The following is a 15718-nucleotide window of genomic DNA, read 5'->3' on the forward strand; positions in this document are numbered from 1 at the left end:
CTCTTGGGTGTCACGGAAACGGGGAACTGACACTGTTTCTTCTAAGAAGGATTTCACAGACTCATCAATGAAGGCATGCGATGCACTGACAGGTTTGACTAAAGCCGCATCACGAAAAGAACAACATTTCCTGGAAACCTAATAAACCTACAGTCACTGACTTGTTCAGCACTCACACATTGAAAATACACCATGAAGATTATACATTAAGCCTGTAGAGGAAAAATAACTTTCACTCAAGGTGCAGACAGTCTAGAGGGTTATGCTGACATGTTCCTGAGTGCTTCAATTTCTCACAGTAAGCATAGACAAATAATTTCACAAACCATTGTACCAAGCACCATTGGAAATAGACCAGTAATTGTTTTAATGGACAGCTCAGGATCCCTTAACTCACACGCCATGAGCTGATTAGCCCAATCTTACAGAAGTGCAAGAATGATTAAAAGAAAATCTAATCACTTAATTGTACAAAAGACAATGAAATTCAAGTCTTATCCAAATTAATCTAAGCTAATGTTATTCTTGGGCACAAGAAAATACAAGCCCCTTGATTGTTCCATTAAAAACAAAGACTTCAAGTGTCTGCGTTGACAATAGTATGAAGTTATCATAATTACTTTAGTGTGGTACTTATCAAGGATTGTTTAACAGATTTTTTAATACTATACTCACCTGGATTTATATATATATATATATATATATATATATATATATATATATATATAGAGAGAGAGAGAGAGAGAGAGAGAGAGAGAGAGAGATTATTTATATCGAGATTATATATATATTTTTATACATTATAATTTAAGTTACAATTATAAAATAATCCAAGCATGGATTTTATTTCATTATTTTATTTTATTTTATTTTATTTTATCTTATTTTATTTTACCTTATTTTATTTTATTTGAATGAATGCATGAATTTATGCTCCATACTAGCCTACAGCATTTAAAGCTAGTTTGCAATGCACGTGCCTAGATGCTTTTAAAATACATAAAAAAATGGTTAAAAATAAATAAATAAATAAATAGAATAAATAAATGAAATAAACAAGTGAAATAAATTGAAATTATTTGTTTATAAAAAAAACAAAAAACACACAGGCACTTCTGTAGACAGTTCTTACGTCACGAGCATCATTAATACGTGCCGTCCAATACAGAAGGACCCCTGGACGCTGTAAATTACAACGCGGGCTAATGTAAACTTCAAAAAACTGCGTATTTACCGCCAAAGTTTCCATGAAATCAAAAATATTAACTGGGAAATATTGAAGCTCACATGGATTTAACGTCCTTTCGATGCTGTCTCACCACAGAGGAGTGAAGTTTTCCTTCTGAGCTGGTAAAAAAAACTAGCTGGCTAAGCTAACAGCTAAAGCTGGTAGCTGATAGCTGCGCAGTTTCGTTTCACAGAAAACACCCACTTGACACTAAACTGTTTACTTTAGCCGAGTTATCCTGCAGAAATATATCTTTGGAGAGTGGTATGGACCGACTTTGCCTCATTTTAATGTCTGACTGCTGCTAACTACAACATAACCAAGAGGTAAAGGTTCATATTAAGACCAGGTTTTCTCAGGTTTTGAGATTGTAACTTTATAATCGTCAAGTTGTGGTTACGTGGAGGATCGAGGGTTGTGAAAGTTCAGCCATGTCATATATCGAGTAGCTCCAGTCTGCACTTCTCATGAACATAATGTTCAAACATGAGAGGCACAAACTGAGGCTCAATGTCCAAGATAACCAAGTGATAATAAGTCATTTTTGATGGCTGTGTTGTGTTTTCCTGCTACAGAAATCACTACTGTCACCTAACACCTAAGCATACATATTTTGTTAATGTTGTGAATTACTGCAATTCTTCAAACTTGAATCCCTTATGAAACAGCAAAGAATAAAGTATGTTTGCACTATTTCCACCTTCAAGAACATTTTTGAGATCACAGCTGAGTAATATTGATGGCACTGTTGTAGTGTCTTTCTTGTTTTTCCTGTTTTCATACACATGGTGTGTACACTTCGAGTATACTTCCTCCATTTAGATGTGTGTGTGTTGGTAATTTTCCCCTGGGCCACATTTAAAGCTGAGAACATTTGTTCATTATTAGTTATCATTAACAATTTTTAAAAGATAATTAATCATTCATAATGTAAAATGTGAAGCGATTTGTCAAGTCAGAATTCAACAGCCTACAGTGATTTCTTTAAACTGCTTACTTGCTCTATTGTACAGATAAAGAAAAACAACAGTATTAATTTCATAATGACATTTAAAAAATAAGCAAATCTTCACATTTGTGAGGCTGCAGCAAATGTTTTGGTATTTTTACTGTATAAATAACCAGTACAGTGTAATGTGATGCAGTTTACTGTATGCAGAGTTCTCTCTTTCTAGTAAAATTTGATTTTTGATCACTCCACTAATCAGTTAATTGACTAATTGTTTAAGCTTCAGCAGTTAGTATGCTGCAGTGCTTTTGGCTACATCTTCATCATTGTCATACCTGCTGTGTGGAATAGTCTGCATTTGTTGTTTTGTTGACCTTGCTGCTTTGTTCAATATCACGTTTAAAAATTACTATTTAAAATGACCTTAACCCATGGTTGGTTATTTCCTGTCACAGTTGTGGGTTTTATCTGAGCTGTTGCACCTGATCCATCTGACAGAGTATTTTATTCTTACTGTCCTCTCTGCTCTGTTCCAGCCATAATGAAGAGAAGAAACGACGCATCGTCGGCAGCCCTGCTGGGGGCCAAGAAGCGCCGTGATGACAGCAGTTCAGATGAAGAGTCAAGATTATCCAGACAAGGTAGATAATGTTTTTATTTAATTTATTTTCCCACGCTAAACAATGTCTTGCAAGATTGTCTTAGGTCAGCCTATTTTGTGCCATAATTTATGTTTTGAGGTTTAGATGGATGGATTGATCGATTGGGAAATTCTTCTATTGCAGCAGCAGGTTATTCAGGCATTGCATGGGACAGTAAATATACATATCAATACTAGAAGAGAGAAATGTATATCTATACAGAAATAAACACAACAAGTATACAACATAAACCCAATGTAAATAACATACTAGAATACACTATACATATAATAAAATATAAACACAGGATAACATACTATATACATTAGACAAGTGAGCAAAGTGTGTAAAGTTGTGCAAATTCACCATGAGCAAAGTTATTGAAGAAGCAGAAGAGTTTGGAGTTTGGTTGAGACAGAAACTGTAAAGCTGAGAGTTGTCTGTTGGGCAGAGGTGAGGTGTTGTAGAGAGTTATTGCTTTGGGCAGGAAAGATTTCCTGTATTGGTCCTTGTTACAGCAAAGTTGAACCAGTGTGTTAGAGAAAGTGTTATCCATAATGGATAACAGTTTGTTTAGTGTCCTCCTCTCCATTACAACTTCAAAGGTGTGTGGTTTGCAGCTAATTATGGAGCTGGCCTTCTTAATTACTTTATTAAGTCTGTTGGTGTTGCCGGCTCCAGTGCTGCTCCCTCAGCAGACTAGAGCGAAGTACAGTGCACTGGACACAACAGACTGCTGGAAGATTTCCAACATCTCCCTGCACATGTTGAAGGATCTCAGCTTCCTCAGGAAATAGAGTCTGCTCATCACCTTCTTATATACAGCCCCGATGTTGGTCTTCCAGTTCAGTCTGTTGTCGATGTGGACGCCCAGGTATTTGTAATCCTCCACCCCGTCGACATCCTCTCCCAGAATATACAGGAGCTGTGTAGCTGTCCTCTTCTTTCTGAAATCGATCACTATCTCCCATGTCTTGGCCAAGATCAGAAGCAGACGATTTCTTCCGAACCACTCCACAAATTCATCCACCAGTGCTCTGCACTCCTCCTCCTGCCCATCACTTACTCACCCAACCACTGCAGAGTCATCAGAGAACTTCTTCAAATAGCATAACCTGGAGTTGTATTGGAAGTCTGAGGGAAAACGAAGGGAGACAGCACAATTCCCTGTGGAGCTCCTGTACTACTCTCCACAATTTCAGACAGAGCACTGCCCTGTCGTCTGGTAATTGGTAATCTAGGAGATGGTGGACGTGTCTACCCTCATCGCTTGCAGCTACTCCCTCAGTAGCAATGGCTGGATGGTGTTGAATGCACTGGAGAAATCAATGAATGTGATTCTCATAGTGCAACATGTTCCATCCAAATGCAAGTGAGCTTGCTGCAGCAAGTGGATGATGGCATCATCCACTTCAAGATGAGGTTGGTATGCAAACTGCAGAGGGTCAGGCGAGGATTTTGTTAAGTTGCAGGTACTAATATTTTTGTATTGGTTGCAATATATCCAGTTGGACAAATAACTGTATAATAATAATAATAATCATAATGGTGATGGAAATATCAGTAGGTGATTTGAATAAAGAGAACATGAACACTTTACTTGTGAAACATGACAGTTTGTTTCTCAAGAAAGAAAAAGGCTGAGCCTATGAGGTTTACTCAAGCTTCAACCGGATTAGGAAAGACTGAAGTGTATCCATGACGGACTATATAGTCGATTTTGAATGATACTCTGGGATGCAGAAGTACAAGAATAATCTTCCCGATGCTGTTTTAGCTTTCAAATTGCTGGATGCTGGATGCTTGGATACGAAAGATCAACAGTTAGCTCTCACAGCATGTACAGATCTGACTTTTTCATTAATGAAATCAGCATTGAAGGGGATCTTTGGAGGAAAAACGTCTGCTTTCAGCATGGGAACTAACCAAGAAACTGCATATATAATGGAACAGAGACAACAGAGGGGCAAGTTATGGCCACAAAAGGATCAACAGAAGACTCCATTGCTTGGCACAAACCCCCACTGGACAGGTACAGTCGCAGATCAAAGTGCACTGTTTGTCAGACCACATTTCACTGGGCCAAGGACTGTCCTCTTAAAGGTTAGCAAGTCAAGTTAACTGAAGATAGTAACACAGATGAGGTAGAGGAGTGCAACATCACTCCGTACACAAAAGAGTAGAAGTGTCATGATTCTCCAAATCCACGATTCGATTTGACTTTCAATTTTGGCTCCTTTTTCTTTTTGGATTATGCCCTGATAACTGTCATTTAAATTTTCTAATTCTTCTTGAAAGGCTACATGATATCAAATGTGATATAACTGCCTTTTAGAAAAAAAAAGTACCACACTATGGCCATATGGTCAAATTTAAAGAATTTATTAAAATGTAATAACAACATAACACAGAAATGTTCCTTCACATTAACATGTCCGGGTTTGCACCACCTTTCACTCACATAGAGTGCAATCCTTCCTCCCTTCCTGTTACCGCTCCGTATAACATCTCTGTCCACCTTAAGAGTCCTGAAGCCAGATACAGCTGCAGTGTGGTCCAGGAAGTGCGAGTGCAGCCATGTCTCCGTGAAACACAAAATTCTGTACTCAAGGTATTCCTTCTGGGTCTTGATCAGCGTGCTGAGCTCATCCATCTTATTGCATTCCCCATGATGATTGCTGGAACGGAAGGTTTATATTTCCTCTTCTTCTCTCTCCGCTAAGTTCCAGCTCTGCAACCCCAGCGTCGCCTCTGCAGCTCCTCTGGGATTTCAGGCCTCTCTCTAAGCAATAGCACTGGCTTACTCAATGGATCAGCTGGCTGCATTAGTAAACAATGCCTTCTCTTCTCTCTGCATGACTCGCCGTTACAAATAGTGTAGAAAGTAACAGTACAACCATGCGAAAAATTGCAAAACAAAAAATAGCCATTGCTGCTCAGTCACTGAAACAAAATAGTTGAAAAAACACACACACGTACAGGAAGATAAAGTGATGAAAAATCAAAAGACTCAATGGGAGCTACTGCAACAGGCTGCAACCCAGCACGAGATGGTGCCATCTCTTTCCTGTTCCTGTTTCTACATCAATGGTACCAATTTGTGTCTGTTGGTTTTGTCCCATCCAGACTCGAGCCAAAATGACTCCCTCAGTGACCAGGAAGATCACAGACCAGGATTCTCCATGCCCTCCATATCCTTTGATGCTCAAGACACAGACGCCTCCTCAGACACCTCCAAGTTCTCAATGTACAACAGTGTGTCACAGAAGCTCATGGTAATGTATCCAAAACCCTCACGAACACAAGGTCTTTAACACTTGACTGTCTCAGTTTTTATTGCCGACACTTTTATCGTAGACAGGTTTCTTTTGAAAAGTGTTCAAATGAAATACATAATGTCTCGCTTTTCCTTTTTTAACTCTTCTATTCTCTGTTACCTCTTAAACTTTCAGGCCAAGATGGGTTTCCGTGAGGGTGAGGGTCTGGGGAAGTTTGGCCAGGGACGCAAGGAAATAGTGGAGGCCTCGACGCAGAGAGGGAGAAGGGGTCTTGGCCTCACACTGCAGGGCTTCCAGGGGGAGCTCAATGTCGACTGGCGAGATGAACCAGAGGTATGCAGCGTATAATAACGACCATTTCTTCTGAATTATGTGTCAATAATTGAAATTTAAATTATGTTCATTACTCCTTAGAACTATTTTCTGCTGTATCCATCATGATAACGTTTTTATATGATTTGTATTTCTCATCTCCATTGTTCTCTCCCTTCGTCTGCCTCTCTTCTGTCTCTTTCACTGTTTATCCGTACAGCCCAGTTCTATAGAGAAGGTCGAGTGGTTCCCAGAATGCACCACAGAGATGCCAGACGCAGATGAGCTGAGGGACTGGATGACACTGGGACCGGTAAATACAGAGTTAGATACATAGATAAATCCTGTGTTTATTGTTCACCCCTGCACGTCGTACACATGGTATATACTTGTTTTTGACTTGTTACAGAGAAAACTTAAGATTGAGGATGAGACAGAGTTTTGCACTGAAGACCTTCTGCACACTGTTCTGAGGTGCAAGGTGAGTGGTAGTAACGAAGCACTTCACTGTGTGCAAAGCTCTGTTAAGTACCTTCTACACTGGATAGACCTAAATTGCTGAATTGTGTAACCACTTTGTCTGTCGATGGTCAGACAGTATTTGATAACCTGGAGGGCGAGGAGATGAGGAGAGCACGGACACGTTCCAACCCATACGAGACGATCAGAGGAGGAATCTTCCTCAACAGGTCAGTCTTTACACAATTACTAATTTATTATTGTGGGTTTTCATTTTACGTAATCTGCACATATTGAAAAAATTTGAGTTACAGTGAAGTGGATTATTGTTAGATGTCATTTCTACATGATATTAATTCTGTGAAAGTAAAACGATATCACATTACTATTAATAAATATGAAATAGAGAGTGAAGTAACAGGTTTTCTTCTTCAGTTACAAGGTATGTAGTTAGTCTGTTGCTTGCCAGCGTTTCCATGACAATGACAACTTCTATCATGTGTTCACTGTATTTAGAGCAGCTATGAAAATGGCCAACATCGACCACTGTTTCGACAATATGTTCACCAACCCAAGGGATTCACAAGGGGTGAGTTGGTCAAAGCAAACTGCCGCTTTGAACTTGCGTTGGACCAGGACACACAGACCCATATAAACAGATGGCGACGTCTCCTCCGTCTCTCATTATGTAGAAATCTCTGACGAAGGACCGCGAGGGCGAGCTTCTGTACTTCGGTGACGTGTGTGCAGGGCCTGGAGGCTTTTCAGAGTACATACTGTGGAAAAGACGCTGGCATGCCAAGGGCTTTGGCATGACACTGAAAGGACCTTGTGACTTCAAACTGGAGGATTTCTTTGCAGCGCCGAGTGAGCTGTTTGAGCCATACTATGGTATGTTCACAAAAACTCACACTCGAGGGAGAAAAAAAAAAGTTATGTTTCAGATGATGAATGATTGAGTGAAATTTTAACCTCTGTGTGTCCCAGGTGAGGGAGGGGTGGATGGGGACGGTGACATCACTAGGCCAGAAAATGTGACCGCTTTCCGAAACTTTATTCTGGAGAGTACAGAGAGAAGAGGGCTGCACTTACTCATGGCAGATGGGGTGAGACTACTAGGCACACACATTTAGTATATTTGTATTCACTGCTCGTCCTCAAAACATGCAAAAATCCTAAATTTCCATATTAAACAGGAAATGAAGTGACAGGTTGAAGTGATTTTTTTAGCTTTCTGGGAGACTTTCGGTTTGACAGCTGTTTCTGTGACTGTCAGGGTTTCTCTGTGGAAGGACAAGAGAACATCCAGGAGATCCTGAGCAAACAGCTGCTGCTCTGTCAGTTCCTCACGGCCCTCTCTACACTCAGGACAGGTATGTGTGTGCATGAAGTCTGCATACCTGTGAAATATATGAAACTCCAGCTCCTGCTGTTTCTATCAAACTAATGAATTATTCAATATTTTCATCAGTTTTTGCAGGCATGTACTGTATATTTAGGTTTAGGCTAAATCATAGTGTCTCTTTGACTTCTCCAGGTGGCCATTTCGTCTGTAAGACTTTTGACCTCTTCACCCCCTTCAGTGTGGGTTTGGTCTACCTGCTCTACCTCTGCTTCGACAGGATCTCTCTCTTCAAACCTGTCACCAGCAGGCCAGCCAACTCTGAGAGGTGAGAATGAATATGAATATGTAAAAAAATCTGTGTGGATTTTGTAATTTATTCAGTGCAAGTTGGTCATTATTAAATTGTTATTGAATGTTGTCACATTATTGCTGCACTCTTCTGTTGGATTCACTAGACTATAATACTTACAAGCTGCATAATGCAGTAATCTGCCTACTTCTCTAACATTAACAGCTTTTTTGTGGCTGATCAGCCCCAAATACATTTTCAAGCATGAATATCTGCCAAAATATTCAGCCAATTAAAAACAAAGCAAGGCTGACAAAACAGATGATAGATCATGAACACACCTACAGTGGTAATTGGTTTTAAATTTAATATTTTAGTGCTGATTGAGAAACAAAGTGGCAGCAACACACAGTAGTGGAAAACTCAGTAAGACACATCACCACATGATATGACATGGAGGCACATTTGACTCTCGGTTTCCAACACATCATCAGATCCCATGTTGGACATTACTTCAGATTTTTTTTCACGTTTTTCCCTCCAGAAAAACATCATAAAACTGAATTTATGATGTGATATTTGAGCAGAAAAAGTGACTCTGCTGCATCTCAATCAGATGAAGCTGGACACTCTTTCCTGTTAACAATCCAATTTATGATTTAGACTAAGAAAAGTGAATTATTACATAGCATTCTTGCATAAGTGAAGCTTTAAATGTTTTCTCACACAGGTACATAGTGTGCCGTGGTTTAAAGCCCGGTTCAGACGCTGTCAGGGAATATATGTTCAGAATCAACCTGAAACTCAACCAGCTGAGGAACACAGACAGAGACATTACAGAAGTGGTCCCAATGAGCATCATCAAGGAAGACACCGACTTCTACCAGTATATGGTTAACTCCAATGAGAGGTAAAGACACACTATACTAAAAAAGAAAAAGTCCTTGATTATCGCATTTAAAACAGTGACTGACGGTGATTACATTAACTCTCACTGCAGCCTCTGTGCGGTCCAGATCAAGGCTTTGGCTAAGATCCATGCTTTTGTCGTAGATCCGTGAGTAACCTGTCTTGCACACTATTAACCACTATTTCACTATTCCCCAGTGTACAGGGATTGTCTTTATGTATATAACTGACTGTGTGACTCTCTTGGTGTCTTTAGGACCCTTTCAGAGCCGCGACAAGCCAACATAAGGAAGGAGTGTCTCAAGCTCTGGGGGGTGAGTGTGGGATACAGAAGTAATGCAGTTAAATAATTGAAAACATAATAATGATATAAATAGTTTATGTAGTTCCACTGCTAAATATATTATATGTCTATTTCCAGGTCCCAGACAAAGCCAGAGTCACTCCTGCTTCCTCAGACCCAAAGTCAAAATTCTACGAACTGGTTAAGGTCAGTTAATAAATCTGAGATTAAAGAAACTCCCGCTGATACATGTGTGCTGTCAGTTTTTTCCCCACTTAATTAATTAATCATGAAAGTAAAGCATCTTTGTGCACTTGTGTGTTAAAGTTTAAACAGTATTTCCTAGATGTTGAGAATTTAATTGTGGTGGTTGGAAAAAATCAGATTTTAAAACAAGTAAATAATAAATAAAAGAAGCACATTTGTTGTGAGTGTTAAGGCGGACTGTCCAAATAAATTCTCGTAATGGGAGACGCTGTTATTAGTAGGTTGGTTTTAAATGTTACATTTGTCTATGTCTGTCTTTTTCTGTTTCGCCTTACATGTGTTGCACCTCAGAATTCAGATGTGGAGTCGTTCCAGTGTAAGCTCACACCTCTCAACTCAAGCACAATCGATAAGTTGCGTCACATCCTGGACCACAGGTGCATTGTGGGAGGTGGAGAGCAGATCTTCCTTCTTGCGCTGGGGGTGAGTGGAAAAAAACACAGAGCACCAAAATGTAGGTCTTGAACTTGTCTTTTGTCTTGCCACATTACTCCCACAATCAACTTCTTTTTGCATCCATAAGAAACAGTTTGTCTTTTTCAAGGTTTTCCTGATATTTTGGATATTTTATGTACAAAACCATTTTTATGTCTTCTGGAAAAGATAAAAATCCAGAGCTGACGGGGAGTTCTGTTTACTCTAAAAGAGGCTAACCTGACTGCCAGAGAGGCTTTACTGTTTCTGTGCACTTTAACCTGCTATTGACACCGATTTCATCGTCATATCTGTTCTCCCCATTATCCACTGACTTATATAGAAGTCCCAGATATACACATGGGATGGGAAAATGCCTGTGCGCTGGAGGAAACTGGAGAGCTTCAAGCTAGAGCTGCCAAGAGATACACTTCTAAGCGTGGAGATCGTCCAAGAGCTGAAGGGCGAGGTGAGAGGAGGGAGTGGAGAATTTGAAGAGCTAAAATAGAAGAAATATGGGAGCCAGTATTTCAAACTCTTTATCACTGGCTCTGTTTCTGTTATTGCTTCAATGATAATCTCATTATTAGTCATAAGATGTGATCATCAAGAACTTTGTTGAACTTTTGTTGTATCATGATTTGGCCGTCTTTAAAGTTCTAGACATCCTTTTTTTCATGATTTTAAAAATTAGAGCTAAAAATAACTTGCATTTTGTTACAATACACCTGAACAGACCTCGTATTTGCCACTTATATCTGTGGTTTTATATGTTTGGTCCGCAGGGCAAAGCTCAGCGTAGAATCAACGCAGTTCACGTCATGGATGCATTAATACTAAATGGCACAGACGTAAGAGATCAGCACTTCAACCAACGGTAGGACAATGTTACCTCTAATCCTGCACCAAACCTTTCCATCGTCATACTCACCAAACTGCTAATATCACACATGTCACATGTAAGTTCAGGCAGTGGAAGTGTTATATTTATTTACTATAGTTAAGTAAATGGGGCCCATTGTGTGTCCAGGATCCAGATGGCTGAGAAGTTTGTGAAGGCAGTGGCCAAACCCAGCAGACCAGACATGAATCCCATCAGGTATTACTGTGAATTCATCTGACCAAGTCGAATGTCATTTATGTGCAGGGGTCTTATTCTCACCAGGAGCACTGGATTGGACAGTATGAGGAGTAAAATGAGCTACAATACCAGTTAAAAGTTTGGACACACTTTCAAATCCACTTGAATTAGAAAGTGTGTCCAAACTTTTGACTGGTCCATGAGAAAATTGTTGTTTCGAAATGTTGTGGAATTTGAGCATGAAGCTTGGCTGCAGGTAGATTTTGTCTTAATCCAATTAATGCATTTTCTGATTACGTAAATCCTACATGTTCTTGACAGTACTCTAGACGCTGACAAATACTGGTATAGCATCTGTGATAAAGAATAATAGAAATCCAAGCAAAAATGTGAAGGAACTCTTGTTAAAAACGATCGTCATGGTATTTTAATGTAACATCCGTCTTTTCCCAAACAGAGTGAAGGAGGTCTACAGGTTGGAGGAAATGGAGAAAATCTTTGTCAGGTATGACGAGATGATTAATAGTCAACATGAACTATTACATGAAGGGATTTTCTAAACGTTCAAGATTTTCTCCTGTTTGATTTTTTTTTCGTCTTTCGCTCATCCAGACTAGAGATGAAGGTAACAAAGAGTTCAGGAGGAGTCCCGCGTCTGTCCTACACCGGCAGAGATGACCGACACTTCCTTCCGACAGGCCTCTACATCATTAAGACTGTCAATGGTTTGTGTGTGTGTGTGTGTGTGTGTGCGCTGTAGCTTAGTGTCAGAAAATGGTAAATTAATTTTGCTTTGCTGTTGCAACTTTTAATCAACTTTAAATGCATCCCTTAGAGCCCTGGACGATGGCGTACAGTAAAAACTCCAAGATGAAGTTCTTCTATAATAAGACAACCAAGGAGTCCACCTATGAAATGCCACCAAACTCTGCGTCCCCCTTCCAGTATGTACCATCCTCTCTGTGAATTTCTTAACCATCCAATTGAATTTTGTATCTGAAATTGTCAGTTCTATAATGGGGATTTTGTTTTTTTGTACATTAGAAAATGATGGTAACCTTGATGATCTCATGAATGAGTCGTATCCTTTCTTTGTCTTCGTCCTCAGCGTCTGCCACTCAGAGCGTCTATTCTGGGCCTGGGTGGAAGGAGTCATCGTTCATGATTCTCAGACACGGATGGACCCTGAGAAACTGTCCAAAGATGATGTGCTGTCCTTCATCCACCAGAATTACCAACCATGAAAGGCTCGGAGCTCTGCTACGGCTTCGACCTGTACACAGAATGCACTAATTTATGGAGGACACACAGCCTTAGAAATCGTTATAATGCAGTTCATTATTTGATATTTGAGGGATTATAAAAAAAGACTTCAGCTTGTTATGAAAAGCTGAAACTTAGTTTTTTTTAATCCCTGCTTTTATTGTCCAGTGAATATCAGCTAATAAACTGCTTTATAACCATTTCAAAGCCCTCTAAACCCTCCATACTATGTTTCTAAAGAGTAAAGATAACCAGGTTGTAACTGGAGCTGTTTCTAGCAGCGATAGCTGGTCTCCTTATAAGCAACAGACACTTGACAAACCACTTTGTCTTTCTGCCTTTTCCACTGCCCTTGGCTCCATGAATTGTAATGAAAAGAAGTCGTCTCACAGGACAATATGGAGACAAAAGCTGCTGCCATTGTCTCTACATTGAATTGCATGTCCCTGTTGATCGAATTTTACTGTTTCCATACATGCCATGCTTGTGTGTGTGTGGGTGTGTGTGTGTGTGTATATATATGTCACATTAGCGATGACAAGAGAGAAGCATCTGCAAACTGAATGAAGCTAGATAAAGCTACAAAATGCTAAACTATGCATCTATATCTGTCAACACAGTCCTGTTCGCCTCAGTCTACGCCTGCTTTAAGCACGACTGCTCCTCCTGTCATCGCTGTTGTAACAAGGATCTATTTACCTGGTCTCTCACAACAACAAGCTCCTTGTTGCTGCTCCTGCAAATCTGTAGCTGGACCCTCCCAAAAACAACAACAACAAATACACATTTATCATCTTGTAGCTTATCCTTAACATCATTTCCACATATCAGTTACAGATGTAGCAGCTTTTTCCTCTTCATACCTGATCTGTCATCGAGTGAGTGTGTCAGTTAAAGATTTCTGAAGGTGTCCTGTTAAGTTTTAGGTTGTTTCTACCCCGACACCTCTTTGTTATTGTGCCTCATATTGCCTGGACTGTGTGTTTCTTAAATACTGCAAATTAGTTATTTTTTCTTGTAAAGTTGTCTATCAATCTCTGATGTAAATAATAATAAATGGGAAATGTGCTTCCCAGAAATTACTCTCAACTGTCCAGTGAAATTTAATTGATGATGATGATGATGATGATACATCAAAATAATAATAAAGGTATTTATTTAGTAGATTTAGACACAGCCCCTCCACAAGACACAGTCAAAGGATTACACAGCAATACCCAATTGATGATGTGCAAATTACCAAACAAATTAGCAATATAAAGCAACTGGCACACAGTGAATCTGGGGCTTTTGTGGCCCCTGGAAGTCAGGGGTCGTGATACAACTACCTGCTCTGCTCAGTTTATCATCCATCCTGGATGATAACGCTCATTTGTTCTCAAATTAAAGGACCACTACATAAAATACTACTATGGATGTATACATATATATGGTCCAGTCTGGTTTAGTGATGTTGGTGGTAATAGATTCCAGTCCTGTGTTTAAATTTTTGGTGCAGGAGGCTTTTTCTTTACATTTAGATCAAGGTGCCTTTAAATATCTCAGTGTGATTGACAAATGCAAATAAGTTATGGAGCACTGGACAAATGACTGTTGTCCCTAGATTCCCATCTTTTTCAGAACATTCCCAAAAAGCAGTTTAGCTCTTTTTCTAACTTTATCTGGGGTGGCAGCCAGCCTCGGATACATAAGCCCTTCTAATGAAGACCCAAAGCATTGGGGGAGGGATTGCTATAACTGATCTCTATTACTGGCCTAGTAACACCTGGGAGGGTTGTCATGAATGTCCAAGTCAGTTAATTTGAACTTACACCTGAATGGGTGAAGACAGAATCACGTGATCTTCCTTTTTGCTCCTTCCCCACTATCACTGGCAACTGGAACATCATATAACAATTCAGTTATAGCTCACAATCAGAATATGGTCTCAATTTAGGAAACCATTTGGTCTCCAATTAGCCTCCTTAATGGCACCTATTATGCCAAACCACCTCTTTAACCCAGCCAAGCTGGATCTATCTTTTTGAGCATGCCATGGGAACAGACTTCAAGATATTAAAGATTTACACCTCAATGGGGTATTTGCATCATGCAATCAATTGGCTGACAACTTTAATCTACCATTTTCTCATTTCTACCATTTAGCATTTTGTACACAAGAGTTATCATCATGTCCCTGAGATATCCTGAGTATCTCAGGGACATCAGTAGACACTCTTTTAACCACAGATAGTCTCAAGGGTGCACATCATTGCTATAATTGGTGTGAGACCTGTAGAATGTGACTGGCCATCATCAAACATGTATAATGTGGTGGCTTTTACTACCTTATTGGCCAGATGTCTAATACTCTTAAAATGAGGGATCTCAAAACCTCTGTCTAATGTCAGATGGATCAGGGATGTCATGTTTCATCTTTAGTTGGAGAGGATAAAATTCATTTTAAGGGTTAATAAGGATAAGTTGATTACTTTGATAATCTAACTAATGTAACAAACTGGGATGTCTCTTGACTTGAGTCTGGAATGGCCCAACTTGTATTATTGTAGGATGAGAGGTTTCTATGAACAATGTCGATGCTGTTTGTTTATTTGTATTCCTGATTGATTCAACAGTGTGGTATTTACTGTCTTTTGCTGTTTTTTTTATTATTTCTTTCTCCTCTGTTTGTTTTAGATGTAGCTGTGTGTAATTTATAATTTTTCTAAATTATATTACATCTAGAAGATCTGGGAGTGTAGGGACTTATTGTGTAAAATTATTCAGTATGTGATTTGTACACGTTAGAATTGGAAATGCCAATAAACTGATTTTCAAAATAAATATCTCAGTCTTTTAATGTTTATTTAAATCAGTCATCTTTATGTCTAATACCAGGTTGGTTGTAACTGAATCTTTTAAACCTTCAGCAGATACTTTATGTTTTCAATATTTTATCTTTAAAACAATCTTTAATGTAATCAGACATTAGTGTACTTTTTTGTTTTTGTGGCATCATTT

The 15718-nt window shown here is 39.2% G+C and overlaps 1 protein-coding gene and 1 long non-coding RNA gene across 3 annotated transcripts; one reads left to right on the forward strand and one right to left on the reverse strand.

Annotated features, from left to right (window-relative positions):
* The first annotated feature begins 1145 nt into the window (after nucleotides 1-1145).
* On the forward strand, nucleotides 1146-13800 carry cmtr1 (cap methyltransferase 1). Of its 2 annotated transcripts, XM_044377065.1 has the most exons (25): nucleotides 1146-1350; nucleotides 1457-1554; nucleotides 2714-2818; nucleotides 5945-6093; nucleotides 6271-6429; nucleotides 6629-6721; nucleotides 6818-6889; nucleotides 7003-7097; nucleotides 7384-7456; nucleotides 7560-7758; nucleotides 7855-7973; nucleotides 8144-8240; nucleotides 8405-8537; nucleotides 9232-9411; nucleotides 9502-9558; nucleotides 9667-9724; nucleotides 9832-9900; nucleotides 10252-10383; nucleotides 10718-10843; nucleotides 11160-11251; nucleotides 11405-11473; nucleotides 11913-11960; nucleotides 12068-12180; nucleotides 12291-12399; nucleotides 12564-13800. In XM_044377065.1, exons 3-25 carry the CDS (start codon nucleotides 2719-2721, stop codon nucleotides 12697-12699), a joined length of 2478 nt encoding a protein of 825 aa, XP_044233000.1. In that variant the 5' UTR covers nucleotides 1146-1350; nucleotides 1457-1554; nucleotides 2714-2718; the 3' UTR covers nucleotides 12700-13800. The 2 variants fall into 2 exon arrangements, with proteins under 2 accessions (XP_044233000.1, XP_044232999.1); XM_044377064.1 differs by lacking the exon at nucleotides 1457-1554.
* On the reverse strand, nucleotides 13581-15519 carry LOC122999814. Its single transcript, XR_006407836.1, has 2 exons — nucleotides 14788-15519; nucleotides 13581-14737 (listed from the first exon to the last, which is right to left on the reverse strand). It is a non-coding gene; the product is annotated as an uncharacterized LOC122999814 (long non-coding RNA).
* Nucleotides 15520-15718: the final 199 nt, after the last annotated feature.

The sequence above is a fragment of the Thunnus albacares genome, chromosome 16, assembly GCF_914725855.1.
Source record: "Thunnus albacares chromosome 16, fThuAlb1.1, whole genome shotgun sequence".
Classification (NCBI taxonomy): domain Eukaryota; kingdom Metazoa; phylum Chordata; class Actinopteri; order Scombriformes; family Scombridae; genus Thunnus; species Thunnus albacares.

Excerpts from the sequence above, each read along its gene's own strand:
- cmtr1 (XM_044377065.1), top strand. The coding sequence starts at position 2,719 with ATGAAGAGAAGAAACGACGCATCGTCGGCAGCCCTGCTGGGGGCCAAG. Across the intron at positions 6,722-6,817 it reads ACTGGATGACACTGGGACCG|AGAAAACTTAAGATTGAGGA; the intron begins GTAAATACAGAG and ends GACTTGTTACAG. Across the intron at positions 7,457-7,559 it reads ACCCAAGGGATTCACAAGGG|AAATCTCTGACGAAGGACCG; the intron begins GTGAGTTGGTCA and ends CTCATTATGTAG.